The 26,721-nt window shown below is 53.0% G+C and overlaps 7 protein-coding genes across 7 annotated transcripts; 4 read left to right on the top strand and 3 right to left on the bottom strand.

The window, feature by feature from the left end:
- Positions 1-4,578: 4,578 nt before the first annotated feature.
- On the top strand, positions 4,579-5,619 carry GMORB2_6320 (uncharacterized protein; the record flags this gene model as incomplete). Its single annotated transcript, XM_035468290.1, has 1 exon — positions 4,579-5,619. The coding sequence occupies one exon, from the start codon at positions 4,579-4,581 to the stop codon at positions 5,617-5,619; it is 1,041 nt and encodes a 346-aa protein (XP_035322271.1).
- A 150-nt stretch (positions 5,620-5,769) lies between these two features.
- On the bottom strand, positions 5,770-6,497 carry GMORB2_6319 (HIT zinc finger; the record flags this gene model as incomplete). The annotated part of the gene is made up of 2 exons (XM_035468289.1): positions 5,770-6,235; positions 6,319-6,497. 2 exons carry the CDS (start codon positions 6,495-6,497, stop codon positions 5,770-5,772), a joined length of 645 nt encoding a protein of 214 aa, XP_035322270.1.
- A 683-nt stretch (positions 6,498-7,180) lies between these two features.
- On the top strand, positions 7,181-8,222 carry GMORB2_6318 (NFU1 iron-sulfur cluster scaffold-like protein, mitochondrial; the record flags this gene model as incomplete). Its single annotated transcript, XM_035468288.1, has 2 exons — positions 7,181-7,990; positions 8,106-8,222. 2 exons carry the CDS (start codon positions 7,181-7,183, stop codon positions 8,220-8,222), a joined length of 927 nt encoding a protein of 308 aa, XP_035322269.1.
- Positions 8,223-13,286: 5,064 nt separating this feature from the next.
- Positions 13,287-16,353, top strand: GMORB2_6317 (Cell fate regulator YaaT, PSP1 superfamily; the record flags this gene model as incomplete). The annotated part of the gene is made up of 2 exons (XM_035468287.1): positions 13,287-15,514; positions 15,615-16,353. The coding sequence occupies 2 exons, from the start codon at positions 13,287-13,289 to the stop codon at positions 16,351-16,353; spliced, it is 2,967 nt and encodes a 988-aa protein (XP_035322268.1).
- Positions 16,354-17,745: 1,392 nt separating this feature from the next.
- Positions 17,746-19,463, top strand: GMORB2_6316 (large subunit ribosomal protein L15e; the record flags this gene model as incomplete). The annotated part of the gene is made up of 4 exons (XM_035468286.1): positions 17,746-18,148; positions 18,596-18,687; positions 18,860-19,016; positions 19,096-19,463. 4 exons carry the CDS (start codon positions 17,746-17,748, stop codon positions 19,461-19,463), a joined length of 1,020 nt encoding a protein of 339 aa, XP_035322267.1.
- Positions 19,464-21,202: 1,739 nt separating this feature from the next.
- GMORB2_6315 (uncharacterized protein) lies at positions 21,203-24,041 on the bottom strand (the record flags this gene model as incomplete). The annotated part of the gene is made up of 3 exons (XM_035468285.1): positions 21,203-22,497; positions 22,563-23,415; positions 23,850-24,041. The coding sequence occupies 3 exons, from the start codon at positions 24,039-24,041 to the stop codon at positions 21,203-21,205; spliced, it is 2,340 nt and encodes a 779-aa protein (XP_035322266.1).
- Positions 24,042-24,541: 500 nt separating this feature from the next.
- GMORB2_6314 (uncharacterized protein) lies at positions 24,542-25,774 on the bottom strand (the record flags this gene model as incomplete). Its single annotated transcript, XM_035468284.1, has 2 exons — positions 24,542-25,018; positions 25,478-25,774. The coding sequence occupies 2 exons, from the start codon at positions 25,772-25,774 to the stop codon at positions 24,542-24,544; spliced, it is 774 nt and encodes a 257-aa protein (XP_035322265.1).
- Positions 25,775-26,721: the final 947 nt, after the last annotated feature.

Genomic DNA, 26,721 nt, shown 5'->3' with positions numbered 1-26,721 from the left:
GTGTATGTGTTGTGTGTGTGTGTGTGTGTGTGTGTGTGTGTGTGTGTGTGTGTGTGTGTGTGTGTGAACGATTATCAATGCGTGAGCGGACCCCGTCGACGGGAAGCAATGGACTTGCCAAGGGTCAAGGGTCAGACAGAGGGCCGGAAGATATTGTGTGGGCTCTCTGTGGCCGAGACAGCGGGATCAATAGCGTTGCGCTGAATGGGGTCCAGACAGGCCATGTTACGGGCCAGACGGGTACGTGACGGGTAGCAAGTAATAGCACTCGTACATCGTTTGCCGTATGTCGGTGGGGGGGACAAGGTAGTATCATGTGCGGTCGACCACTTTTTGGTGTGGACGCTACCTGACAAGGCTAACGGTCGGCGGCGAACAGGGAGGGGAGGGGGGGAGTGGGCGTAAGATTCTAAATTGAGGGCTAATAATTGCTCGTGCCCCTACTGATGGTCATAGCACTTATTAGTGATATATCACATTACCTGAGTAGCAATAGTATTAGTTGCAGAACATGTGCGGAATTGACGATCAAACGACAATCAAGGCCCACGGAGGTCGAGGATGGAGAGGGGTAAGAGAGGAGTGTTGGGTTGACGGAGAAGGGAAAGGAAAGGGGATGAGCATCGCCGTGACGAAGAAAGGAAGGGCGGAAGGGCAGGATGGAAGAAGCCAGAAGAGTGGCGTTGATCGTTGGTCACTGAGATCTGGCATTTGATATCGTCACCAGTCAGTATATGTGCTCCTACAGTCGACTACTACTGGTATCGATACCTGACTGGAAGGGAAGCTGGTAGCAGGGCTGTACTGCAGAATTCGTATGTCGTACCTTATCATTATATATACTACGATATACCACCATGTCGCGCGACGTGGCGCAGGCGAGCTGAAGAGAGTGCTGGATTCAGTGTTCAATACGTCGGATAATATTGCTCACATGTCAATGATGATACTGCTGGAGAGGTGATTGTATTGACGAACGGCTGAATCTCGCGTGAGTTACCGCTATATATCATTATTGCTCGCGACTGATTGTTTTGATTCGTCGAATGAGCCATTTACACTATACAAGTGATAATACGAGCTGACCTGTTTCTCATACCATCTCTCTCGATCCTGATACCATCTCTGATACCATCTCCGATACCAACCACCACCAACCGTCGCACACTCTATCAGGGCCAGCCGTGTTGGCTGTCGTCATATTACATGCATGGATTATCGCACTCTCTAGACGTCAACCCTCATCATCCGTAACACTGACTGCGGCCATGTTCCCGCTCGAAACCCAGCAGGGTTCGTCACACCTGCCGTCAGTCTCGTCCGTCGATAGGTCGTACTGATCCGTGTCGCCTCTTCTACTCCGCACTCTATTACTCGCTACTCGCAGATACACTATATTGCGATGTAAGCCTGAATACCTACCTGAACCGGAACCTTGCCCGAGCCGTCCAGCCATACAGCCAGAGTGCTGCTCCGCGCTGACATACATGCCACGCATGCCACCAAAATTAAGTTTTTCGTCGTCATCATCATCACCAACCTCGAATCTACTGTTGATACCGCAATTCTTCTTCTTCTTCTTCTTCTTCTTCTTCTACCACCGCCACCACCACCACCACTGCCCATCATGCCCTGAACGAAATCCATCCTGGTCAAACTGCACTCTTTCTCATCCCAGCGGATACTCCCTCTCTGCAGGGCGCAAGGTGAGCCTGCGCCCCGGTCTCACTTGGCAGTATGAGCCTGGCCCGGGCCGGAGGAGGCGGTGGATCGTCATCACGACCGCCGTGCCGTTCGGACGGATGCACCGCCGAGGGTACTCGACAAGCTCCGGATAGTCATCGCCGCATGCCCTCGCTGTACTTGCCTCGGCGGCCATCCCCGTAAGCACCGCCGTGTGCATGCGGTCGTAGATGGTTAGCCGCGTCCGGTGGCAGAACTGGCAGGTGATGAGTACGACAGCACTGACACGATTGCCGTCACGGCTTCCGTGAGGTCTATGCCAGCCTGGCTATCCCTCTCTCGCCATCGATGCCGCCTTGCTTCTACGTCATGCTCGAGGTGGCATTGCTGCTGTGAAACTGTGCACATGCCAGCTCTCTTCTTCTTCTTCTTTGGGAGTACTGGTACGCCGAATATCAAGTCATCAAGTGTTGGGATATCACGTAACGCTATGCAGCAGTAATGAGATTCTAAACCTGTCCAGAACCACGTCGGGAGGTGCTGTCCGTCTTGTCCACCCGCTCAGCCGACCATCATGTACAAGGTTTGCAGCAATTCAGGCTTGTCATCAGAAAACGGTAGAGTTGGGTGTATGGGTACACGCGGGGAGGATCGTGTGCGTGCGGGTTGCATGTACGAAGTTGGATGGCTTGGCTGCGTGAGTCCGTCGCCAGCCACAAACCTGCGTACTATTGCAGGTCAAGGTACTAGCTAGTATCATGATTACTTGGGGTAACTGGAAGACTTCACTCTATTGACTCGTAAGAAAATACTGAAAAAATAGGAAGAAAGAAGAAAGAAAAAAGAAAAAGAAAACACTACCAGGGTTCAGAATATAGGTTGACTTAGAGAGTCCTGTACAAGAGGACAAATGCGAGTGCCCAACTGATCGATAACATGCCATATCTGTAGACATCTGGAAAGCATCATCTGTTTTGCTACAGCAGTAGCGATTCCTCGTGTAATAAATGCTGGCGATGACGAACTGCACTGTACGACGCAAGGTCCCAGATGCTGATCAGATATGTTGGTCCCATCCCGACCCATCATCCATTAGGCTGGCTGTCACGTCTAGAACACACACGACCAACTTGCATATTGCTAATCATCCCTGGCCAGAACAGTCAGTCGGTTTTCCGCCGTCGAGAAAAGATTCGAGGTCCTGCAAAGCTCCATAACGCATCTGATGTTATCGTCATCGAGAACCACTCACCACCGGGGCAGCAAGGAAGGACTAGACTACAGTACTTAATCTCTGGACTCGGGTAATACTACTAGCCCCGAATCAATACTACTGCTATCAGAACCAGTAGATAATATCAAAATGCCACAGCATCAAAGAGCCACCCAGGAGGGGGGAGAAATTGACCCTCGCAAACAAGACCAAAAAGCCATGCTGCATCATAATTTAGTAAACCATGACCTTGCCGCCATCTACTAAGCTGCCTTGAACTGCCCCACACCACCCGCAACCTTGACGTTCCTTAGTTCCCACCCTCCAAGGCCCAACACCCAACATCTCGCCAAGGAATTCCAAGACAGGGAATTCGGGAGAGAGACGGAGAGAAGAAGACAAAGACAAAACAAAAAAAAAAAAAAAAAGGATGAGGATTAAACCCTCCTACGTCGTAGCGCTTCGTCTCCCCCCCTCCCCCCTACCCTCCTTCTTTCTCTTCTTCCTTCCCACCCCCCGGAATCATGTCCCACAGACTAGATCGATAATACTCCGCGCCCTCAGAGAGACCATATCCAGAACTTTGACTAGTTAGACGGCTAGAGACGTCCGACTGGGTACTCGTAATACTCCGCAATGAGGTCGTAGCAGGACCATGGACAGGTTGCAACGGGACCAGCCTTTGCTTTCCTCTCCCACAAGAGCTGACCGTTTGTTCTCTCGACCCACCATCCAAGTATTGTATACGGCAGTCTGGCGGGTCTCTCTCCATTCCCCGCTACGTTGTAGAGACGACCCCGGAGCATTGATGCACACTCTCTCAACTCTCGTACGAGTTATAGCCCGTACTGAAGTCATATGCATACACGTACAGATCAGGGTAGGGGATAAAGTCATGGCGTGGTGCATAGTCTCGCCTCCCTCGCTCGCACCGTTGACAAGAAGGACACGGAGTTGCGTGAGACACGGACGCAGACACACACAACCGCTTGCCTTGGCCCATATTATATCATACCCTCCAACCTCTTCTAGGTCCACCTCCTTCACTACCGTTATAGGTATCAGCAGTAGCGGGCAGTATTACTTGATATCTTCCATCATCAGTTCTCGCTTTCGATGAATGTCACTTGCCGCCGGTCCCCCTCCCCCCCCTCCTCTTGGGCCTTGTTCCACTGCTCACATGCACACCCCATATCCCACCCCTGCCAGTTCACATTACCCTCCCTCAAGCAAAACGAGTAGCTGCACAACGACGTGCACATAGCTCGACCTGGATGCGGTGGGCCAAGACTCTTCCCTCCCATCATCTCTTTTGCAACAGGCATTGTCTCTGGGTCTTTCTGTCTTGTTCAGACCAACCTGGGCTTCTATTCTTTGCATAAAACCACCCTGGCTCCGCTCCCCCTCCCCGCCGCCCATCTTCTCTCCCGTCCCCCCGCGTTTCCGGAGGAGACCACCGACAACTCGCTCAGTCATATATATAACGGCTGGTAGTATTACTACTACTCACCCATCCATCCTCTTTCACCACAACCCAACTCGTCAACGACATACACACACGCACAAGCCCGACGTGTACATATATCGATATATACACATACAAACCCCCGAGGGTAATACAACCAACCAGTTGTGTGTGTATCTGTACGTACAGCACCACTGCTACACCGCGCTCTCCCAACATGATGAGCTACCGCTTTGATATGCCCACGACAGCGAAGCCGGCCCCGGCACCGATACCCAGACGAGCCAGGCCCATTATAAACGAGCGGTCGAAATCCAAGGGTCCCGTCCCCTTTGACCCGGAAGACCTGTCGAGGAGATTGATCGTGGTGCTTTCCGAGAGGGAGGAGAGAAGCAGGAAGAAGGCGCACGACCGGGAAGTCCGGGCACGCCTAGCTGCTTCCGTCTCGACCGAAATCGACAGCGGCTACACTGTCGGCGCCGGGGCGTCGGGGTCAGACCACGTTGCTCCCGCGTTGTTGGGAGCCACCAAGGCATTTCCTCCCGATACTGCCCCGACAGACGACCACAGACTTCCATACCGTCACATGCCAGAGGTGGCCGCCTCGCAATTTTCACGGACCACTACTGTCGACCCCAGAAACAAGAACAGCAACAGCAACAGCAACAGCAGCAAGAGCAAGAGCAGCGAGGGCAAGTCCCTGGTTCACGAGCTGTCGATGAGAGCCATGAGATTCACCAACTCCAACACCGCTCAGAAGGACGATACCTCCAGGACAGCAGCACACGACGCCCGCCATTGCTGCCCCGCGATATCCGGAAAGACAGACGACTCCCACCCTCGGCGACTTGAAAAGCTAGCACAGCGTCATACCCTCTCGCCCAGATTCCTCTCCAAGTCCCGCGACAGCGATGACGTGACGGCTGCGGAGGCAAAACGGTTCAGCGACAGCGGCGCCAACTATCGACGCCGCGACTCATGCGATCTCCCGGAGATGGCCTTGCTCTCCCCGGACAGTCAGACCAGCTTCGCCGGCCAGCAACACCCTATGGTTGACTGGACGCAGAGCGACGAGGGCGCCCTGCCCGCATCAGGAGGTGTAGACGCCCAGCCACGATACTCGGCTGTCGCCGCCGAGAAGCACGAGTCCAAGTGGGCCATCATGAGCCGGTTTGGACAGAAGAACAAGTCGCCGCCCAAGTCGCCCGTTTCGCTGAGGGCGACGAGATCCGCCTTCTTCACGCGGTTCAAGCGGTAATGGTGCTCGTCCGTTGCGTCCCTTTCGGGACAGAAACAAAGGGAACCAGACGCTCGAGAACGATTTTTTTTTCAATGCAGAGTAAAGGGGGTATATATAATGGGACGACGCAGACGATGATAACAAGAGGGCCAGAGGGGGAAAAAATCGTCACGCCTTCTTGCCTCGCCTTTCCTCTTCCATAAGGTACAGCACCAACTCCGAGTACTCGCGTATAGCCTCGCCATCCTCGCCCTCGGCACCCCTAGCTCTTCGGAGGGCCTTCTTTCCCTGGGCGATGCCCTTTTCGCGATCCCACCCGCTATTCTGCGGCGGGAGATCTTTCAATAAGGAAGCCGGTATTCTAGATCGTTCGCTCGTGGGTTCCCGCATGGCCGTCTCGATCTCGAGGAGCTGCTCAGGCAGACGGGGGTACTTTCGGAAGAGCCATTGAAGCTTCTCGGAGCGGTGGATAACGCTATACGGGCTATCATCATCGTCGTCGCCTGGCCTAGTTGGAAGGGCACCGGTGGTCGTCAGTAGCAGTTCAGACGGTACTGCCGCCGACGCTGGTTGGGTTGGTTCAGGATCGGGAGGGTGGTTTTCGCGATGGATCTTGTTGCATGCCACTGAGCAGCTGGTGTTTTTAGGGAAAACGTTCAATGCTTCATTTCTTGCTGGAAGTGGTGGAGGGAGTGGAGGAAGTGGTGAAATACTTACTAGGGGAGGTAGCATCTGGGACACTTGTATTTCGAAGGATTCTTCTCACAAACACCGCATGTACTAGAAACTGATGCTGCTGCTGTGATTTTCTTGTCGCCGTCCTGATCACTCTCCCGAAATTCTGTGTGCTCCTTAACAGGCGCGTCTACCTCCATTTTCTGCTCTGTCGTGTCCATATCGAATGCTGGGATGCAACAGCTTCCGTGAGCTGTCGATACGCGACAAAGTCGCTGGTATTCCGCGAGATTATTGAAAAAGAGGTATATACCGTCTGACTAATAAAGGGTGAAGACGAAGGTCAAAAAAGGAACCTATGGTAGTGGGCAATGTGAGTTGGTAGGTTGGTTCTGGGGATATGTTCGTTTTGAGACGGAAAACCTCGGCGTTGGAAGGGGAGTGATGACTGAGAAGGTGAATTTATTTTCAGGGCAATGACGAACGTTGGGTGCTTTAAGTGGTCCGAGCGTTGACAAAAAAAGAGGAGACACATGGCTGCCGCAAGAGATGCTAGCAGCCCATGGAATAGGTACGGAGCAGACTCAGTGATATGACACAGCTGTCAAGGTGTTTTTGTCAATATGGTGGTGGATACCCAGAGGACCAGTCGGCTTCTTCACAAGTCAGGCATTAGTAATTGTCGGCTCCGAACGGTAAAATGGACGAGGAAGAAAAGGACGCTTGGCGACGTCGGTGGCAATGGATGACCCAGAGAAAACATACATCATACATAACCACCACCAGCATCACCCCGATCGAACAACCCATTACACTATAGCAACAGAACCAACGAAAAAAAAAAGAGAATAATACGATTTTCAGACAAGAAACAACGTTATATACATTCACACGCACATATAAAATGGCTTCGTCAACCAAGACGATGATGCCTCGCGCCGCCTCGCGCCTTCTATCTACCACGCTGGAATGCCACATCCGACCATCACCGAGGTTCTCTCGGAGCAGCGCCGCACCGATGGCACGTCCCCTGAGTACGCGGGCGGGATATGCAGTGTCGAGACCACAAGCTCCGACGAGTCTGTTGCGGCAGCAGCGTCAGCGTCAGCAGAAGTTCCTGTCGGCCGTGGGAGGCGTGCGCAGCATCTTCATCCAAACGGAGGGCACGCCCAACCCCGACGCGCTCAAGTTCATTCCGAACCACCAGGTGGTCCCGGAAAGCCTCAACACGCCCTTCATCGAGTACATGAGCCCCCGGTCAACTATCTCGCCGCCGTACCCGTCCCCGCTGGCGTCGAAGCTGATGAACATTGACGGCATCACGTCCGTCTTCTACGGCGCCGATTTCATCACCGTCACCAAGTCGGCCGACACCGAGTGGGCGCACGTGCGGCCCGAGATCTTCGCCCTCGTCACCGAGGCCATCACGTCGGGCGAGGCCATCGTCAACATCACCGCCAACCACGACGGCGCCGAGCACGAGGCGGAAGAGGACAGCCTCGCTTACAACGAGAACGACGACGACGTCGTCGGCATGATCAAGGAGCTCCTTGAGACCAGGATCCGTCCCGCCATTCAGGAGGACGGCGGCGATATCGAGTTCCACGGCTTCGACGACGGCGTCGTCAAGCTTAAGCTTCGCGGGGCTTGCAGGACGTGTGACTCCAGCACCGTCACCCTCAAGAATGGTATTGAGAGTATGCTCAAACATTATGTGAGTATTTCTCTTTCTCACATTTCCCCCCTTCTCCCCTGGACAGGTCGAACACTACCGTTATTATTTTCTGTCACATAAGAGACGAAATGAAATACTAATCACCTGAACACAGATCGAAGAAGTCACCGAGGTCCATCAGGTCATGGATGAGGGAGAGCAGATTGCGATCGACGAGTTTGCCAAGTTCGAAGAGAAGCTGAAGCAGCAGAAGGGGGCCATTCCCGCATAGGAGGACACGTAATCGCTCTCTTTACCTTCTTTCTTTTGGAGTCTTTTTCCAAATCTTCTTCATTCCTTTTTCTTTCCGATTATTCAATCTCAACGGAGGGAAACTAGGCATGGAGAAAAAAAAATGTACAACAGTTCTAGATTAGTACAGTACAATAGATACCCGTCACAAGGACACCATCCTGTCCATGAGTCAAGCTGCCCGGAAGCAGCGGGAGGTTTGCCCCTCCCGATGATTGAAACCGTCCCCTATTGTTCTGGAATTTTTCATTGAAAGTTTGGACAGAACATGGAGAGATGAAGACGTTGTGCAGTCCCTGCCTATAGCACAGAACTGCATGCTGACACTTATTTTGTTTAACACAGTGCTTTAAAATCTCCTTTAAACGTACTCTCTTCATACAGTCAACATTAGCCCAAGCCATGGAAGACTGCCGGTGGGCGGGAGGAGACGGAGTGTTCCGGATTAGGGTAACCCCTCAAGAGACAAACAGATTCTAGCAATGCGTCCGTCATGAATTTACAAATGTACACCTAGGGCAATTATTCAAGACAAAAAGCCTTCCTCTTTTTTTTTTAGGCAAAAGAGAAGTAGAAAGAGAAAGAAAAGAAAAGAAAAGAAAAGAAAAGAGTGTGGGCTGGCTATCGGGTGAGATATTACGCCACAAGGACCTACATGCATGCTACATTCTGCAGCCAGCCAGCGGGAGGAGGAGGGCCAACGGGGAATGATGGATTCAGGAGAGGTATACTAAGTAAGAAGGGAGCAGCGGAGAAGAAACGAAAATCCGGGGTAGAGAGGTCACGAGGATTGAAACCCTGTACGGTGCATTCATACGTAGGCTGCACCAGGTCTATAGACCGGTATTGGCTAAAAAGTGCTGCGCGGGGAAAAATGATGCGTGTGTGTGTGTAACGTGGAGAGAGAGGGAGAGCTGTGCATTACTATCCTTTCATATTCTTTCATCTAACTGGCTGGTGGAGCGGGAGAGGGGGAAATAAAATAAAATACCAAAAGAAACTGATCGTGTGATGTTGCGTCACAGGGATGGATACACGCAAGGACCGAGTCGGTGGCGTATGGTTGACTTTTGCTACTCTTTCGCCTCGCTCCTTTTTTTCTTCTTTTTTTTTCTTTTTTTTTTTTGGAAGGAGAGAGACAAGGGAGAAGCTTAGGGAGAAAGTGGTGTCGAATCGGTCTTACGAGAGAGAGAGTGTGTGTGGTGGAAGCGGGGTTCTCTGTATGTGGGACATAAATACCATTTAGCAGTATTGCACCATGAGGGAGGGGGCATGTAAGGGAGAGAGGGCGGGGAGGGACGATCGATCCCCGGATCGAGGGGGGGCGCGCGAAGGCGGGACTGGGGTTTTTGTCCTCTTCAGGATGGCCAGGAGGAGGGACATGGATGTATATATCCCAGGATGAAAGAAAGCATTCTTGACCGGTGATGCAAGGACGGGGTATTTCTTTGGAAGAGGGGTGTCATTGACGAAATTGGTGGTGGCCATATTGCGTATCAAAATGTACATTTTCCTGAATGAATGGTCAGATTGGGTTGAAAAAGGCTAAAAGAAGAGGGACGAGATGGATCGGCGATGAGGTTATTCCAGTTCGTATCGAAGTGTTGATACTTAGTTAATAATCTTGGGACGGCGACGAAAACAGCCAGACTTAGCGATGGTAGAGTAGCATCTATATTCAATATCAGCAAGTTTTCCGGGAGCAGAGCTGCACGTTTTACGTTCAACGCCCAGCACATAATAATAATACAAGGTCGATTTCAGAGGCTCTGGCTATGCTTCAGCCTTCTTCACCCGTCCGGCAGCTTTGCCAGTTCTGGCCCTCCGAGTCCTACCGGCTCCCCCCCCCCCCCGTTATTGCATAATCCACATAAGAGATTCGAGATATGCCCACCCAGCGCCACCTAGCGCCACTTATCGTTTTCACCCACACAACCACTTCTTTCTTCTTTTATTTCTTTTATCTCTTTTTATTTTTATTCCCTCTCTTCTTATATATATTCCTGACTCCATAATTGATTATATAGAACCTCTCCCCGCAGAGACGGGACAGAAGAACAGGAGGACCCTTGACTGCGGTTCGCCGTTTTCCTGGTCAGCCACTCAGCCACTTCAAGTATTACGGCAGGTAGACGTCTGCTGTGCATTAGCACTACCTAGTGCTACCTAGTGCATTGAAATACAGGTAGTTAGTAGTAATACTATGTAATAGTGGTGGCCTCGAGTGCGGAGTATTAGAGTCAATATTATGGCTGGCCGATGATACATCTACAGGGTCTAAATAAACCTGCGACTGTTACTAGCGCAAGCATCTATGCCTAGGGACTTCTTCATATATTTCTAGTCACTTGTCTGATTGACATGGGTCGAATTCATTCCGATCAAAGGACATGTCTTTGATCTCCCCTATGTGTGCGTGCAAAAAAAAAAAACCAAGGGCAATGCCAAAAAAGACATTGTGTGCCTGCTCGCCTCAACCCTGACATTTACCCCATACTTTGGCTCTCCACTTTCCATCCTCGTTCCATCCTCGACCGTCCAGGGCCCTGTTCTTGTCGATCCGCGCTATCCATTAGTGCTCGAGTAACGGAGTTTTGTTCGGTGCTCTAGAACCAACCACTGCTTCACTCCAAGTCTCTCCTGTCGGCTTAACCCATTCGCTTCACAAGACTCAAAGTACAATTCAGTTCTAAGCTTCGTATTTATTCTCCCGCATATAGAGAGATAAATAATATAACGTCTACCCCGGCCTACCGACAGAACCGCACCTGCAACCAGCTACAAACTGCACGTGCCCCACCAACGCTAACTCGTACGACTTCCCATCTTCCAAGTTGTGTCCGTCCCACCGTCCAGTCCAACTTGGTAGCTCTCCCTCTCCTCTCCACTGACAGTGCAACCACTTCGGGTCATTAACAATATACCTTTTACCTCTACAGGCCAGCTCGTACAGATTTACAGGCGGTCCTCCTTGCTTCTCACAGCGCCGTCTTTAACGTTACCAACTTTACCCCCCCCCCCCCCCCCCCCCCCTCAAACCTCTTTGTCGCCTCCATAAGCCGCCCCCGCTTTCCCAAGGTCAGGCCTTGTCTCGCCTGTTTCCCCTATTTTCATTTGCATCTACCCGAGCCCCCGTTCTGTTGCTTTCCTCTTGTCTTGCTTCTCCTCATCTCTTTCTTTCCCTGCCTCCCCTCACCGCCGTTGGCCCCATTGCGCAACACCATTTTACTTTAAAATTATTCTATACGTTCTCCAAATATTCGAGGCATCTGGCAATGGGCGTGAGGTGAGCGTCCGCGTCGACTGGCAATTCACTCTTTCTCACTCCCTCACTCCCTCTCTCTTTCTCGTGTGTGTGTGCGTCTGCGCACATACAGGCACCACCTGAACGCACGCTCTTCTCCTCTCCTCTTTTTGCGCCTCTCTCCTTCTCTCCCCCCCCGGTGTTCCAGTTTCACACGGTTTTTTTCTAGCGGCTAAAAAAAGAAGAAAAGCACACCCTACGAAAACGGAGACCTTACGACATCCACATCTTCCTCCTCTCTATCTTCCTCCTGGGTTGCAGCCCAGTAGCAATACTGCTACAGCCTACTGCTACGAAGTAATACTGCTCTACCTAATACTGCTGCTGCTGCTACTCCTCAATTCCCCACCAACGCGCCTGGGTTGTTCTGTACCTCATCTCATCTCACCTCGACCTACCTATCCTATTCCTCCTCTTCTTCTCTTCCTTCTTCTTCTCAGGAGTCACCACCGCTGTCACCTTCGTGGGCCTTCTCTGTGGTCTGTTACACCCACTACTGTATATTCAGTATACAGCTTCACATATTCAGACACCACGCGACACCTCGCTTCAGCATATTCTTCTTCCCTTCTCGACTCCTGGTTCATCGTCTGGGTTAGACTCTCGCCTGCTTTAATTATTTTTTTAGACATCATTATACTCGCCCACACACACACACACACACACACACACACATTACACACACACATATTACACACACACAATCACACACCACACACCTCCACCACCTTTTTTAGCCGCCTCTTTCTTCTATTCGGCCATTTCTTCTCATTTTTTCACTACATTTTTTTTTTGCCTCTGCCTTGGCTTTTGCCACGTAGGCGCACACACCCTTTTCTCTTTCTCTCTCTTACTCTCTGTCAGCAGAGCGCGTCTGTCCCGGATTCTCTTATTTCCGTCGAACCCATTGTATCTGATTTGAGCAGCTGGAACGCCCATCTAGTCTTCCCTGGTTCCTCGCTTAAACCAACAAAACTTGAATCCTCCATACTGTATAGACGCGTGCGATTCTTTTTGCTTTGGTGAGCCTCATCCCCTTTCCTCTTATCCTCATCCTCACACACGCACTTCACACACAAGTACCTCCTACACCCCCACTGTGCTCTCTCATCCTTCTCGCTTCACGTCTCACCCCTCACATGTCTGCTGCCACGAGAGACGCCTACAAGAGACAGACTGCCCGTATCACAACGTTCACCGCCGTCTAAATCTTAAGCCTTCACCACGCAAAAGCGTCACTGTCATCTTACAGCTAACGTCCGTTCGTCAACCATTCACAGGCGTTTGGCCGTTCTGTCATTGACACATATTCGCACTTTTTTCCCCTCTTGTCTTTTTTGTTTATTTATCGCCACCCTGCTGCTGTTATAGAAAAAAAAATAGCATCACGTGCTACTATCACCTCACCTGATTTCCCTTTGAGAGAGACGGAACTCTCACGCCCCCCACACAGTCGTCACCGAGAGCACCTTGACGCCTTTTGCTCCCCGCAGCTATTTTTTCCTCTCTTACTTTTTGCAGCCTACCCCATATATGCCGCCAACTTATCTGCTGCCTTTGAGTTGGTCACCAACGGCGTAGCGGCGTAACGACATATCGCCAGCTCATTATAATCACCTCAATCACCCCGCTCGCCACCCACATCATCTTCCTCTTCCCTTCTCTTTTTCTTCTCCTACTCCTTCCAGGGAGTTAAGAAAGAAACCCACTCCCACCCACAGCGGACAATTGGTTTCCATCATGAGCTCTGGTTCACTCAAGTCGGGGCCCACCGCAAAGCCTGCCATCGGTCCCCAGACTACCCCGACCAATACGAACCCCCTACTTGAGAAGGTGAATGCGCGCACCTCGACGCCCGACTCCGAGGCCCTCGCCAGCTCTGACGATGAGGGCGATCATCGTCTAGATGCCTCGGTGCCACCTGCCCAGCACCAGAATCCCGTCCGCCGCTCCTCGTGGCTCAATGACACATCCACCTCATCCTTCGCCCGCCCCCGGAAATCCTCCATCGCCAGCGGCTCCATGTCGCCCACAGCCTCGAATCCCAGCACGCCCTCGGCCGAAACTGGCGTCACCTCCGCAGCAGCAAGCACCTGGGGCTCCCACGCCGCCTCGTCGAGCATCAGTAGGGCTCCCCCGGTCGCGCCTACATTTCCCTGGGGGACGGGCATATGGAACACGGACCGTAAGGATCCTCCCCAGCGACTGAGTGAAGTTCTTCCCTCCCCGACATCCACCGTACCCTCGTCCAACTCTTTCTTCGGTCCGGATCTCGGCGCCGTTCAGACCTCACCCACCCTTCGTGACGGCGCCTCGAACTCGCAGATCCCCTTTGCCATCCCGCTTCACCCGACGCCCAAGACATACCGCTCCCAATCCTACTCTGTGGGCCAGACGGACCCCGAGGCCAACCTCGTCATCGGATCTGCACCGGGTCCTTCGTCCTCCTCTACTAGCGTCGCCACCATGCACGGAGGAGGACGTGCACGGCACCCGGGCCTGCAGCACCGCCCTTCGCGGCCTAGCATGCTGAGCGAAATGGCCAACGACGGATCCATGCTCGGCAAGGTCAAGGAGGTCGAGGATGACGAGGATGACGACGAGAGCGCCTCGGAGTCCGTGCAGGGCTCCTTCCACCGCAGCTCCGAGTCCAAGATGATTGAGATGCTTGCCCGCGAGAATGCCATCCTTCGCCAGCAGCAGTACGCCCGCATGCGACCGCGCGCGTCCACAGGCGGGGGGCCTTACTTTACTTCTAACGGCGGGGGTCATTCCCTCCAGGAATCCGTCCCGGAGGAGTTAGACTATGCCGTCGACGAGCTGGACGAGCTGAATGACGCAGGCGGCGTCGATCTGTATGGCGGCGCGCGAGTCGGGGGCCAAGGAGTTGCTGGCCGCCGCATGAGCGAGTTTGGTGGGCCGCAGTTTCGCTCCCCCTTTGGCGGCAGCAGCAACAGCAAGGCAGATAGCAACAGCAACCTCAAGAAGGCTCTGTGGTCGACGCCGGGTGTCCCCATCAACGACGCCTCGCAGAGCCGACGCCATTCGTTTGCCAACATGCCCACCCGCCAGGGATCTATCAGCTCCATCGCCGACTCGGGGCCCGGCCCCCTGGATTCCACGACACCCGACGGCCAGCACCAGATGATGCCGCCCGGCTACCCCGACCCCTCGACCTTTGGCACCAGCGCCTCCAGCAACGCGTCGTACATAGGAGCAGGAGGACCACCGGGTGGTGTATTCGGAGGGGGGAACCCCTTCCAGCAAGCCCCGCCACCACCCTTTGGCGTAGGCGTGGGCGGCCAGTTTCACCACCGCCCTGCTTCGCCTCACCGCAGCCTGTACACCATGGGCCAACCCCGACACAACCAGCTCCTCCACATCGTCCTGTTCAAATGCGCCCGCGCCGACGTGTTCTACATACAAGAGGGCACTGGGCTGACGGTGAAGCCGGGCGATCTTGTCATCGTCGAGGCCGACCGCGGCACCGATCTGGGTACTGTGGCCAAGGGCAATGTAGATTGGCAAACGGCTAAGGAGCTCAAGGAGCACTACGCCGAGGAGCACTACAAGTGGCTCATGATGTACTCGCAGGGTGCGGCTGCCGCGCAGGACGGTACCACATCGGGATCGGGCCTCTTGGCGTCATCGTCGTCGCTGCTGTCAAACAGCAGCAATGGCGGAGGCGTTGGTGCTGGTGGTCTCGGCCTGCAGGGCAGCGCGATAGGAGGCATGGGACCGCCCCCGCAGCAGCAGCAGCAACATCAACATCATGGCCACCTCCAAGAGCCCAACGGTGCTGCCGCCGGCGAGCTCAGGCCGAAACTCATCAAGAGGCTGGCGCAGAATCACGAGGTGCATTCACTCAGGGACAAGGAGGGACAGGAGGCCAAGGCCAAGAGGGTCTGCATGCAAAAGGTCAAGGAGCATGGGCTCAACATGGAGATACTTGATGCTGAATTTCAGATGTATGTTTTCTCTCCCCCCACCCTCTTCCTTTCGTCTCGAGTAGAAGAAAGGAGGCTCCCCTCCACCCCCCTCGTTTTAGGCTGCTGACCTTGAGAATAGGGACTGGAAAAAACTTACGTTTTACTACTTCGCCGACGCCTACATCAACTTCAATCCCCTCGTCACCGATCTTTTCAAGATCTACAAGACACGTATCTGGATGTCGGCTATCAACCCTGCCTCTTTCGCCAGTCCCACGCTCGGTATCCAGGCCCCTAGTGGAGTTGGTCCCGGTGCTGTAGGGGTTGGACGGTCAACCAATGATGGTCGTCAGACCCAGACTCAACAGCAGCAGCAGCAGCAGAAGCAGCACCAGGAGCAGCAGCAAGCACAGCAGCATCAGCAGCAGGCCTTTGGTGGTGGAGGTGGCCGAGCTTTCCGTCCCAGTCCCACGCAGCATTTCGTCCCCGATAGATCAGGCGGTGGCTACGGTGGTGGCGTCGGCGTCGGCATCCCCGCCGCAGCAGCAACGGGAGTGCCGAACTACGCCTACGCCCAGGGCGGGGGAGCCTTTGGCGATGCCCGTCTACATTATGGCGCGGTATCACCTAGTCTTGACGGCAGTGGCGGCTTCCCCGGCGCCATCGGTATGGGTATGGGTATGGGTATCCAGCAGCAACAACACCAGCAACAGCAACAACAGCAGTTTGGTGGGTTCCAGCAAGCTACCAGTATGCGTCATCACCGGTTCCCGACGCCTCAGCAGAGTCCTCATGGGCAGGGGATGCCGGGAATGGTGACGCCGCAGGGTGATTGGAATGCCGCTGCATTTCAAGGATTGTCACTGAATTCTGGGTGATGCTGAACGTTCTTTTTTCCCCTTTTTGACATGACATGATACTTTTTTTTTCCTTTGCCTTTCTGACTCGTTTACAACGGAGCTAGGATACCATTGATGGATTGATTATATTCACTGTTAATTATGTTCTTTTTCTTTTTCTTATACTTCTTTTTTTTCATGTTACCAACTGCTTCGGTTTCCATATACTTGTTTCTTGCCTTTTTCACTGTCGGTTTTTTTCCTTACAACCCGCGATACCTTTCATGACCAACAACAAAAAAAAGACAAAGAATGGATTTGGCGGGGCCCAGGAGATTTTATGTTTCCTTTTTATTATTACTATTACTTATACGGCAAAGGGTAAAGATTTTATAGACAAGAGAGCTCAGGTTGCGTCGGGTTTTTGGCTTTGGCTTTCTTATGTACGTTTTCTTTTTCTATATATATCTTTGGTTCTTTTTATTTTGTGTTTTCTCTCTCGAAATTCCGTTTGGGTGGGTGTGTGTTTATGGACCGTGGTTATGTGACATCAAAGAAAAGTAAGAACGAGAGGGGGAGAGAGATGTCAAAAAAAAAAGACGAGGATAGGGCGAATGAAAGACGAAAGACAAGATGATATGATGAACAAATAAGACTGCAAATCTGGATTGGACGGGGGGTTGTGATATCCGAAATATATTATCTATTTTCTGATCGATGCTGTAATTACCTTAGTGCATATTGAGTTCTTCTGCGCTGCGAAATTTGTAGAGTTTTGGTTTGCTTGCCGACATTGAAGCGTGTTGGGATGGCAGGAGAGTGTAAAGGAAGGTGCGATGGAGCGACTTGCCATGTAGATCCAGCTCTTGCCATCAAAACATTAAGAGGACACACAAAGGAAACATCAAATTACAATCACCTTTGAGAAGATCAAGGTACTCCTTCCCTCCTATTAAGATGCCGCCCCTCACAAGAAAGAGAGCGTCTGTCGGTGAGTTGATAGTACCATGCTCACTCGCCTCTTGCAAAACACTGACAGAAACAACAAGCAGGCAGTGATGTTGAAACGTCACAACCACCCCCGAAGAGACGACAGCCTGCCAAGAGAGCAGCCAAGGGTAGCGGGGCCAAGCGGCAAAGCCAGGATGCCTTCGGATATGCGAGCAGGTATGCTACAGACAAGAAGACATCTGGAAATACCAGGCTGACGCCATCCCACAGAATATTCTTCCAAGATTCCCAATCGTCCATCAGGAAATACCGTGTCGACGCCGATGGGGTAAAGGACCAGATCCACGATGCCTTCGATGTCTTTGTCAAGTCTATCCGGGAGGACAAAGAGTAGGCACTACACAGACACATACACACACATTACCTCCTATGCTATAAGCCACTGACAGCCCTTACTAAAGAACGCCCATAGCAAACATCATGGCCTCTATACGCAGCCACCTCCCACCTCCCACCGACACCAACGTCACGGCAGAAGCGGCATCAGCCGTACTGACACAGCTCCTCACCCGTACGGAAGAGTATAGACTCCTGGCGACACAGACTACGGGCGTCGAAAGACCGGCGTGGATGCTCTGGACGCAGGACCAGCGGCACTTGTCCAGGCTGAACAGGCATGCTGTTGCTACGGCGGCCAGTACCATCAATGACATCGTACTGCCTAATGCTCCTGCTACTGCTTCCCACATACCCCCCACAGATGCGGTTCAGCGGGTTGCGTGGGACTTGTACGAGGGTGTTAGGCCCGGGAGAGACGACGTGACATGGGGGAGGATGGCAAGGGATCTTGTCGCTTGTTTTGCAGGGCTTCTGGGGGAGGAGTGTAAGTGAGTAGAATGGTAATGGGCCAGTCCGTATTTGTAGTTGCTTAATGTCGTGTTCTTGATTTTTTATTTATTTTTTCCCCACGCAAAGTACTCAGGTACGTACCTATGATGACTCATCCTTCACCCAGGGCTGAGGGGAACTTGCTTCCATGCCGCTAAACCGAATATGGTTCTAGTCGCCCACAAATGCCCTTTTTTTCATTCCTCACAGCAAATTCCACCCAACCCCGAAATTTGTGCCCTCTTGGTCTTTTTTCTTCACTCTCTGTCTTGATCGAAACCTCCTCCCCCTCAACTAACCCCCCAGGTCGAATTATCCCAAACCGGTACGTCGAAATCTTATACCCTCCACCTAAATTCTCTTTCTTCTCTTGTTTGAAGGATTCGTATATATATATACATATACATCTTGATTGAACTGCCCTTACTGACCAGGTACACAGTCAAGATGGGTGCCCTTAAGTACGTCGAGGAGCTCTCCAAGAAGAAGCAGTCGGATGTCATGCAGTTTCTGCTGCGCGTCCGCTGCTGGGAGGTACGTTATCAAGAACAAGCCATTCCGAATTTCACCGGGCAAATTCAGCGAATTGCAATTGTCGAATGAGGATGGGAATACGCACTTTCTCTCGAGACAAATGCCCGGACTGTGGATGCCCGCTGGTTGTCACAAAAAAAGGAACACACACAGAATACTAACTCCCACAAAGTTCCGTCAACTCAACGTGATCCACCGTGCTTCGCGCCCCTCTCGCCCCGACAAGGCCCGCCGTCTCGGCTACAAGGCCAAGCAGGGCTATGTCATCTACCGCGTGCGTGTTCGCCGTGGTGGACGCAAGAGGCCCGCCCCCAAGGGTGCCACTTACGGTATGTTTTTCTTTTTCCTCTCCTCTAGCATAGACAAATCATCAGGGACGAAAATGCTAACGAAGATTTGTGCGTACAGGTAAGCCCACCAACATGGGTATCAACCAGCTCAAGTACCAGCGCTCCCTCAAGGCTACGGCTGAGGAGCGTGTCGGCCGCCGCTGCGCCAACCTCCGCGTCCTCAACTCGTACTGGATCAACCAGGACTCGACCTACAAGTACTACGAGGTCATCCTCGTCGACCCCAACCACAAGGCCATCCGCATCGACCCCCGCATCAACTGGATCGTCAACCCTGTCCACAAGCACCGCGAGTCCCGCGGCCTCACCGCCACCGGCAAGAAGTCGCGCGGTCTCAACAAGGGCCACCGCTACAACAACACCAAGGCCGGCCGCAGAAAGACTTGGAAGCGCAACAACACCACCTCCCTGTGGCGTTACCGATAAGCTCGTCGCCCATCTCTTCGGTGGCCGCGACGGCGACGTGTCGCTTAGCATATTTACTCGGGGCGAGAGAATCCGGTTCGGTTTTCGGTCTTTGTCTTTTTCTTTTGGTCATGACAGCAAAAATCAAAACGTGGGAGATGTGTTGAGGATGAAATCAAGAAAGAATAAAAAAATGAAACAACAAAACATTCATTTTGCTTGTGAGCAGGTGATGGTTATGGGCTGGACGTGCCTGATTCTTCTCATACTTTCCTATTCCCCATCATATGAAGTAGCACACGGATATGGGGAAATGATGATAATTTTCACCCCTGCTTCACTCTGTTTCACGTCGATGCGCACCGTTCATTGCGTCTGTATATCCGGAACGTGTTCATGAAAGTACTCCCTGTAGAGTATCCAATTTATGATTATAGTGCATATATTGACTGTAGGCTTCGCACCTAACTACTAGTTGATACCATCACGGTTTATTATCAGCCGTCCTAACTCCTGCACCCCCACCACCACCAAGCGTTTAGTTTGTTACGCACATGGTTTTCTTGAATCTTCATCTTCACCGTAACCATCACTGGCAAAAAGTAGCGCTATTAATCAATTATCCCCGTGTCTAGAAAACCATCGTACAACAGAGAAAAGATTTCTTCTCAATATCAAGACGTGGGGAAACTAAAGAGAGAAACTAGACAACAAGTAAAGAAAAAGTAAGAAAAAAAGAACAGAAGAGGTTTAGAAAAAAGGTCTGGGAAAGGGAAGATGGTGTATATACATCAAACCACTGCACATGGCACATTGCACATTGCAATCCCATTCGCATCATCATCCATCAGTAGCATACCCTTTTTCCACCTTTCCTTGCGCGTCTGTACCCAAATGTACAGCTGCCGACCTCGAAAATCAGACCCAATTCAGCCTTCCCTCATTCAGAGCATCGCGATAACTCATGGCAGATAACTGTCGTCATGCGTCTCATCAGAAGCAAACTATAAGACAAAACCTCCTCCGCTAAAGTTGAAAAAACGAAAACTCGGGAAAATAAAGTAAGAAAAGAAGAGAGAGAAGAAATATAACATATCGAGAAAAAAAAACATACCGAAAAAAAAATAAGGAAATGAGTGATAGAAGAGCTTGGGGGATATTATCTATGGCAGATGCGGTGCATGACGGATTCGAAATACAGATACATAGTGGCGTTGCTACTCTTCAAGAAAATCCCCTTTGCAGGTGAACGATACCAGTGCTGACTGCTTCATAGTTGCAAGTTGGTATCACCTATGAAGGAATTCGGCAGAGTCTGGTTGAATGGGGCTAACGAGTTGAGGGAAAATGAAACGCCTTTTTTCATCTTCTTCCTCAACTCCTTTCCCTCGAATAGTATACACGCAGAGCAGCCATGCATGCAGGAAAAAGGGGCATGGCAGATGCGAGGTAGGAGGAATGCAGTGTCGGCCGGGTGAGAAAAGGGGGGAAAATCAGGGCTTCCTGAAGATCTCGATAGGGTGTTGTTGTGTATATGGTCTTCTTTTTTTTGTTGATATTTAGACAATACAGCGAAGAAAATTCGTCAGATGGTCGTGGGATTTGTCGTTACCGTGCTGCGTAAAAAGTTCTGGTGGGGGAGAGCCGCCAAAAAGAAGAGGACAGATCGAAAAGCAGAAGCGTCGCAAGTAGAGTACAGTACAAGCAGTTCGGCCGGTAACGACTGGCAGCAAACGAGTGTTGCTTTGCTGTGAGTAGTTTTACATCCAGGGGGATCCGGTACCCTGGGAGGGTTGGCTGGCCGAAGGGGCAGTCCCATTCACGTTGTTCTGGGCACCCGGGTTGAAGGGAGCCGGAACCGGTGCGGTACCAGGGGCCGTTGAGGTAGCTGCGGGCGCAACTCCACCGTTTTGGTAGGGCTTCATGGCCGGGTCCAAACCCTGGCCGTTGGAAACGGCATTGCTACTCGTAGAGAGGCCGCGAGAGTGACCGCCCGAAGGGCGGAGAGGCACCTGTCCCTGGCTGTTGTCGGCGGGGGTTGCCTGTCCAGAGGACGCCACGCTTCCGCGGCCGTCGAAGCTGGTAATCTTGGCCTGGATCCTGCGTCCGTAGGGCGTGTTGCGGATCGATGGCAGAATGGGGCGGATGGACTCGACAAGACGGTTCTTCTGTTGGGGAGTAGCGTAGTCAAGAGCGGTCTGGACGACGTAGTTTGCATACGAGTCACGGATGAGACGCTCCATCTCCTGCTGGTCGAGCATCTCTTCGACAATCATATCCTTGGACAGGGCTTCGGAGCAGCGCAGGCACTTCTCAATGACATTGGAGCTGAATTTGTGGCGGGAGAGCTGGCTGATGCAGCCCTGGAACATGGCCACGATGGGCTCCGTAAAGGTTGGCTGGTTCAGGTCGATAATGTATTGGACGACGTAGTTGCCGAAAGGGTCCTGCACGAGAACGCGCGAGTGGTCCGTGATACGCTGGATGAGCCAGAGCTTCTGCTCGCCCGAGGCGTGGTCGATGCAGCGCTGAAGAACACAGCAACCGTGACGGTGGGTGCCAACCTCGACGCAGTTGTTGCCGACGGCATCGAAGATGAACTGAGAGTCGGGAGGCGATAACTTATTAAGGCACTTCTGGATGACGTGATTTCCGTTGAGATCCTGGATGAGCTCGACGACGCGGAAACGGAGGGCCTCGATTATCAGGTGAACCTGCTGAGGAGTACTGACGTACTCAATCATCTTCTGCAAAGCACGGGTGCCGTGCGTGTTGAGTGCGATCCGGACCATGTCCTGGGACGCGTTCTGGATCAGGACGGTCCTCTCGTCGTCGCTGCAGAACTCCAGAAGCTTCTGGCACAGATAATTACCAAAAGGATCCGTCATCAGCTCGATGACATGCTGGTTCGTCTCCAGCCAGATAAGATGGACATGCTCAGGGTCACGCTCCTCCAGCTTCTTCTGGAGATAACGGCAGCCATGCTGGTCCTTGCAGAGATCGTAGATCTGACCGCGGAACGATTCAATAGGCATGTTCTGGTAGCGAGACATGGCTATCGAGGGATGGTCAGTTAGTAACCAAGCATTGGACGGAAGGGAATCTTGCAAAGTAACCTACCTTCATTGTCCATCTGGCGACGGTTCTGGATGACGCGCGCCTGGCTGTCACGGTTCTGGCTACCCTGGTTGTAGGGTCCAGGCGGGGTGTAGTTCGGCGTGAAGTTCTGTCCATTATAGCCAGCGGTACTATTGGCAGCACCGTTGACATTCATCTGCTGGACGCCGGCAGTGAGCATGTTTATGCCGTAGGGGCTCTGAGCTCCGTTGCCATTGGCCGGTTGGGGGTAGCCGTTGGGAGGAGGGTAAAAGCTGTTGAAGGCGTTGACCGGAGTCTGGTTTGTGGGCGAGGGGATCTGGCCAGCCATGACAGGCACGTTAGCCATGGAGGAGGACGTGGCAGCGGAGGGACCGAAGGGCGCGGCGTTAGCGTGCAGGGCAGACTGGATAGACTGGAAGGGCTGCTGCTGCTCGCGATTGCCGTTGGTGCCGTGGTCACCAGAGAGCTCTCGGCTGTGACCGCGAGTGGGGACAGCGCCAGCCGGGATCCTACCCATGCTAGCATTGTGGTTATGGAAGTGCTGCTGAGCATGGGTAATGGCGTTGGGACCGCTGCCGAGAGGTGCAGTGCCAGTGGGGTTCCTGATCGTGGGCACGTCGTTAGAAGAAAATGAGCTCGGGAGCCTGGGGGGGGACGCCATGATGTTGTTTCCCTGGACGGGACCGTCGTTGACCATGGTGTCCGGTGCGTTCTCAGAGATGTACGAGAGGTCGAGCGACTGGCGAAGAGAGGCGGGTCGGTGGCTTAGGGCGCCAACGTCAATGCCGACGTTTGAAGAGGGTCCGTTCAGACCGGACAGGCTCTGCTGGGTTCGGTGACGGTTAATGTGACTGCTCCAGTGGCTAGAGTGTGACTCGGGTCCGGGAGAAGATGAAGAAGCAAGGTCGAGGGCAGCCGATGATGCAGACAGCTAAAGGAGGTGTAGAACGTCAGAGATGTAATAAGATGGTGACGAGGAAAGAGGCATATGCAACAACAAGGTGCCCAGCTAAGTGCCAAAGTGAAGTGAGAGGGAAGGGTGCATTGAGAAGGAGGAAGTGAGAAGAAAAACACAACGCGAATAGAGCATCGGTCAAGGGATGAGTGCCAAACGCGATGCAAAGCTGACAGGCCGTCGCCAGCCGTCAGGAGCTCTGCCAGCTGCTAGCTTCACACAACCCCCCCCCCCCCTCTTGCCTAGTGGGAATAGGGCACCTCGCTCCTCACACACACGCAAACGATGTAAAAGATGAAGTAGATAAAGAGAACCTGAAACCGAGAGTTGACAAGATAATTATGCTAACTTACCATCTGGTCGTCACGAAGAACGAGGGTGGGGAAACGCTCGTCAGCTGCAGGAATGGGAGGCACGTAGCCTGACTCGTCGTCTCCAAAGAGGAAGCGCGTCACATTGGTGCCGTCGAGGCCAGACTCGTGAATGCCGTTCTTGGATCGAGATCCCGGCATAGAGTAGCGGTGACTATAAGGGTACAGGTCCATGATTATTAGTATTGCTCAAGTCAGGAAAGGTCGATGCGATGCGAGAGGTAGGAGATGGAAAGAAGACATCTACCCATACGCCTAGGATGATGGACGGAGGCCCCAGAAGAGGGCTGCCGGGAAACCGGGAAGAAGGGAAGGGGTCAATGATTCAATGTAAGTGAGGCAAAGGGAAAGGTCGAAGGCAGGATTCGGCGAACAATGGAGAGGTTCACATTGTTCAACCGCTTTTGTGTAACGCAAGCCATACTTCCGGTGCTAGTTTGCTCACGAAATAGGCGCCCGCAAGAGCACCCTCTAACACGGAAAGCCAGAAGAAGCTGACCACTTGGTCAGACAGCCCGCCACAATATTGCTCTGGGTACAGAATCGACACCACAGATGGTAAGACTGCAAGGCAAACATCATATCCGCCTCGTGGCAGACAGCAGTGAATAAGACGAAGAGGGGTATGCGGGCGCGAGGCAAACGACAAAAACTGGCAAGATATATGTCAAAACTCACCTATGAGTTGACCTATGGTGACCGACAGGCTCAGTGCGGAAAGATTCGTCCTTATCCTCGTCGTCACTGTTACGGCGCGTGAGCGGAACAGAGCGCGAAGGCAGGACGTCATCCCAGCCATAGCGGCCCTGGCCGACACCGGAGGGTGGGGATATAAGCTGGGAGCCGGATCTGGCAGGGCGGTTCTGGAATCCGGGGGGCGAGGCCAGGCTAGACATGGAGTAGCGGCTGGGTCTCGAGAAGATGGAGGGGAAGCCAGAGTTGTGGTGCTCCGGGGGGGTAGTGGGCTCGGACTGGTGACCGTGGATGCGTACATCCTCCTCCATCTGAGCCAACTCGCGAGCCTCACGGCGGAAGTCCTGGTCGAGCTTCTGCATCTCGAGCTCGAAGCGACGACGCTGCTCGCGGATCCTCTCATATTCGAGTTTCTTCTTCTCAATCTGCGCCAGAAGTATCAGCGTCGGGGTTCTACCCTTCCTTTTTTGTTCCCACCATTCTCAAGCCTCCAGCATCAGCAGCACAATAGGAAGATAGCGATGCGGTTCAACACTGTCTAGGTGCCTTCCTTGCATGACTTGATCGGGGTAGGGAAGAGGGGCTCTCGGAAATGACCAAGTCGTCGGCCAAGATGTGGGTATCCGGGGGGTGGGCAGGTGGGAACGAGACTGTCGGTCAAGGACACATACCAGATGCACCTTGTGATAGGCCTGTCATGTCCGCAAGGTTAGCGACGCGCAAATTGTACAAGAACCACGGCCAACCGTGAACACAACACAGACGACGGTATATCGATGATCTCTGTCCTCTCGGGCACACCAGTCAACGTGGACATGGCATTACCAGTAGCACCACTAGGCTTGTCGGCAAGCCACGAAGCCGAGAAGAACAGCAGCACGACAAACGACAGGCGGAGATAGAAGAAGCACACTCACGTTGTTGTACTCGTGGGCAGGGTCGGGGCCGCGCGGGGGCGGAGATATCAGGGAAGCCGTGGACAGCGTGGGGATACGCCCAGAGTCGGTGGTGAAGCGCCTGGGCAGGTTGGATCGCGAGTCGGCAGTGTTGGAGGGCGCAGCAGAAGCATGCTGAGGGAAATGCTGCTGCTGCTGGGGCGTGGGTGGTTGAGGCATGCGCGAGCCATTGCGGGGAGGGGTGACCAAAGACATGGTGGTAGGGTTGTTGGACTCGTCGCGAGGCGAACGCTGCGATCGAAAGCGCAGGTCGTCCATGACGGAGGAAGGAGGGTTGTGCGTAGGTGTTGTCCTTCTCAGCACAGGATTATCCAAATACAGCAAAGCCTATAAACTCGTACTCGTACACACACAACTCTCTTTGGCAGGGCCAATCGAACGACGAGAGGCGCACACACCACACAACAAGGGTGGGAGACGCAAGAGGGAGGGAGGGAGGGAGAGAGCTCGGAGAGCACAAAAAGCACAAACAAGGGTACGGGTACAAGAGGAGGGAAAAAAGAGGGCTGGGGTCAGCTTCAGCCTGTTGCCGGATGCATGGAGCAGCGGCCTTCTTCTGAGCAGGGGTGTCAGGGACGACAGCTTTCTCCAGCAAATGCACCACACCCAGATACAAGGGTGGAAAGACGGGAGAGAGAGAGTCGAAGGGGGCAGGAGGGGTGGGAGGCTCGTAAAGACGGAGAAGGTCCGTTTTGAGGATATATATCTGTACAGAAAACGAACAAAGGGAACGTAAGAAAGAAGGTGGGAAAAAAAGAAGGAGGAGGAGGGGGAGGGGGAAGAGAGAGAGACGACAAACTACCACGGACTCGTCGATGAGGGCTCCAGGGAGGGCGGGGTGGCGGTGGTGGTGGTGCTTCGGCGGCGGTCTGCAGGTAGAAAGAAAGAGGGCACGACGAAAAAAAGAGGATGGGGTGGGAATCTAGGCGTGAGGCCGGACGTCGATTGGGTGAGGGTGGGACGAAAGATGGAGGGCCGGGGACTAGGGACTCGTCTCCAGGGAGGTCTACGGGTTGGGGGGAGCAGGCTTAGGAGGTTTTTAGTGTGTCTTTCAGGGGGTGTTGAAGGGCGAGCCGGCGAGGAGAATACTCCATAGGTAACACTACTACTGTACGTAGGTGATACTTGTACTGAAGTCCTGTACTGGTGAGGTCTTGCATTGAAGTCCCCGTACTGGGACGTCCAGTAGGCCTTGTGGCCCGTGA

Source organism: Geosmithia morbida (assembly GCF_012550715.1).
Source record: "Geosmithia morbida isolate 1262 chromosome Unknown scaffold_5, whole genome shotgun sequence".
Classification (NCBI taxonomy): domain Eukaryota; kingdom Fungi; phylum Ascomycota; class Sordariomycetes; order Hypocreales; family Bionectriaceae; genus Geosmithia; species Geosmithia morbida.
The sequence above is the reverse complement of the archived record's forward strand: the minus strand, read 5'-3'. Positions and strand labels throughout refer to the sequence as shown.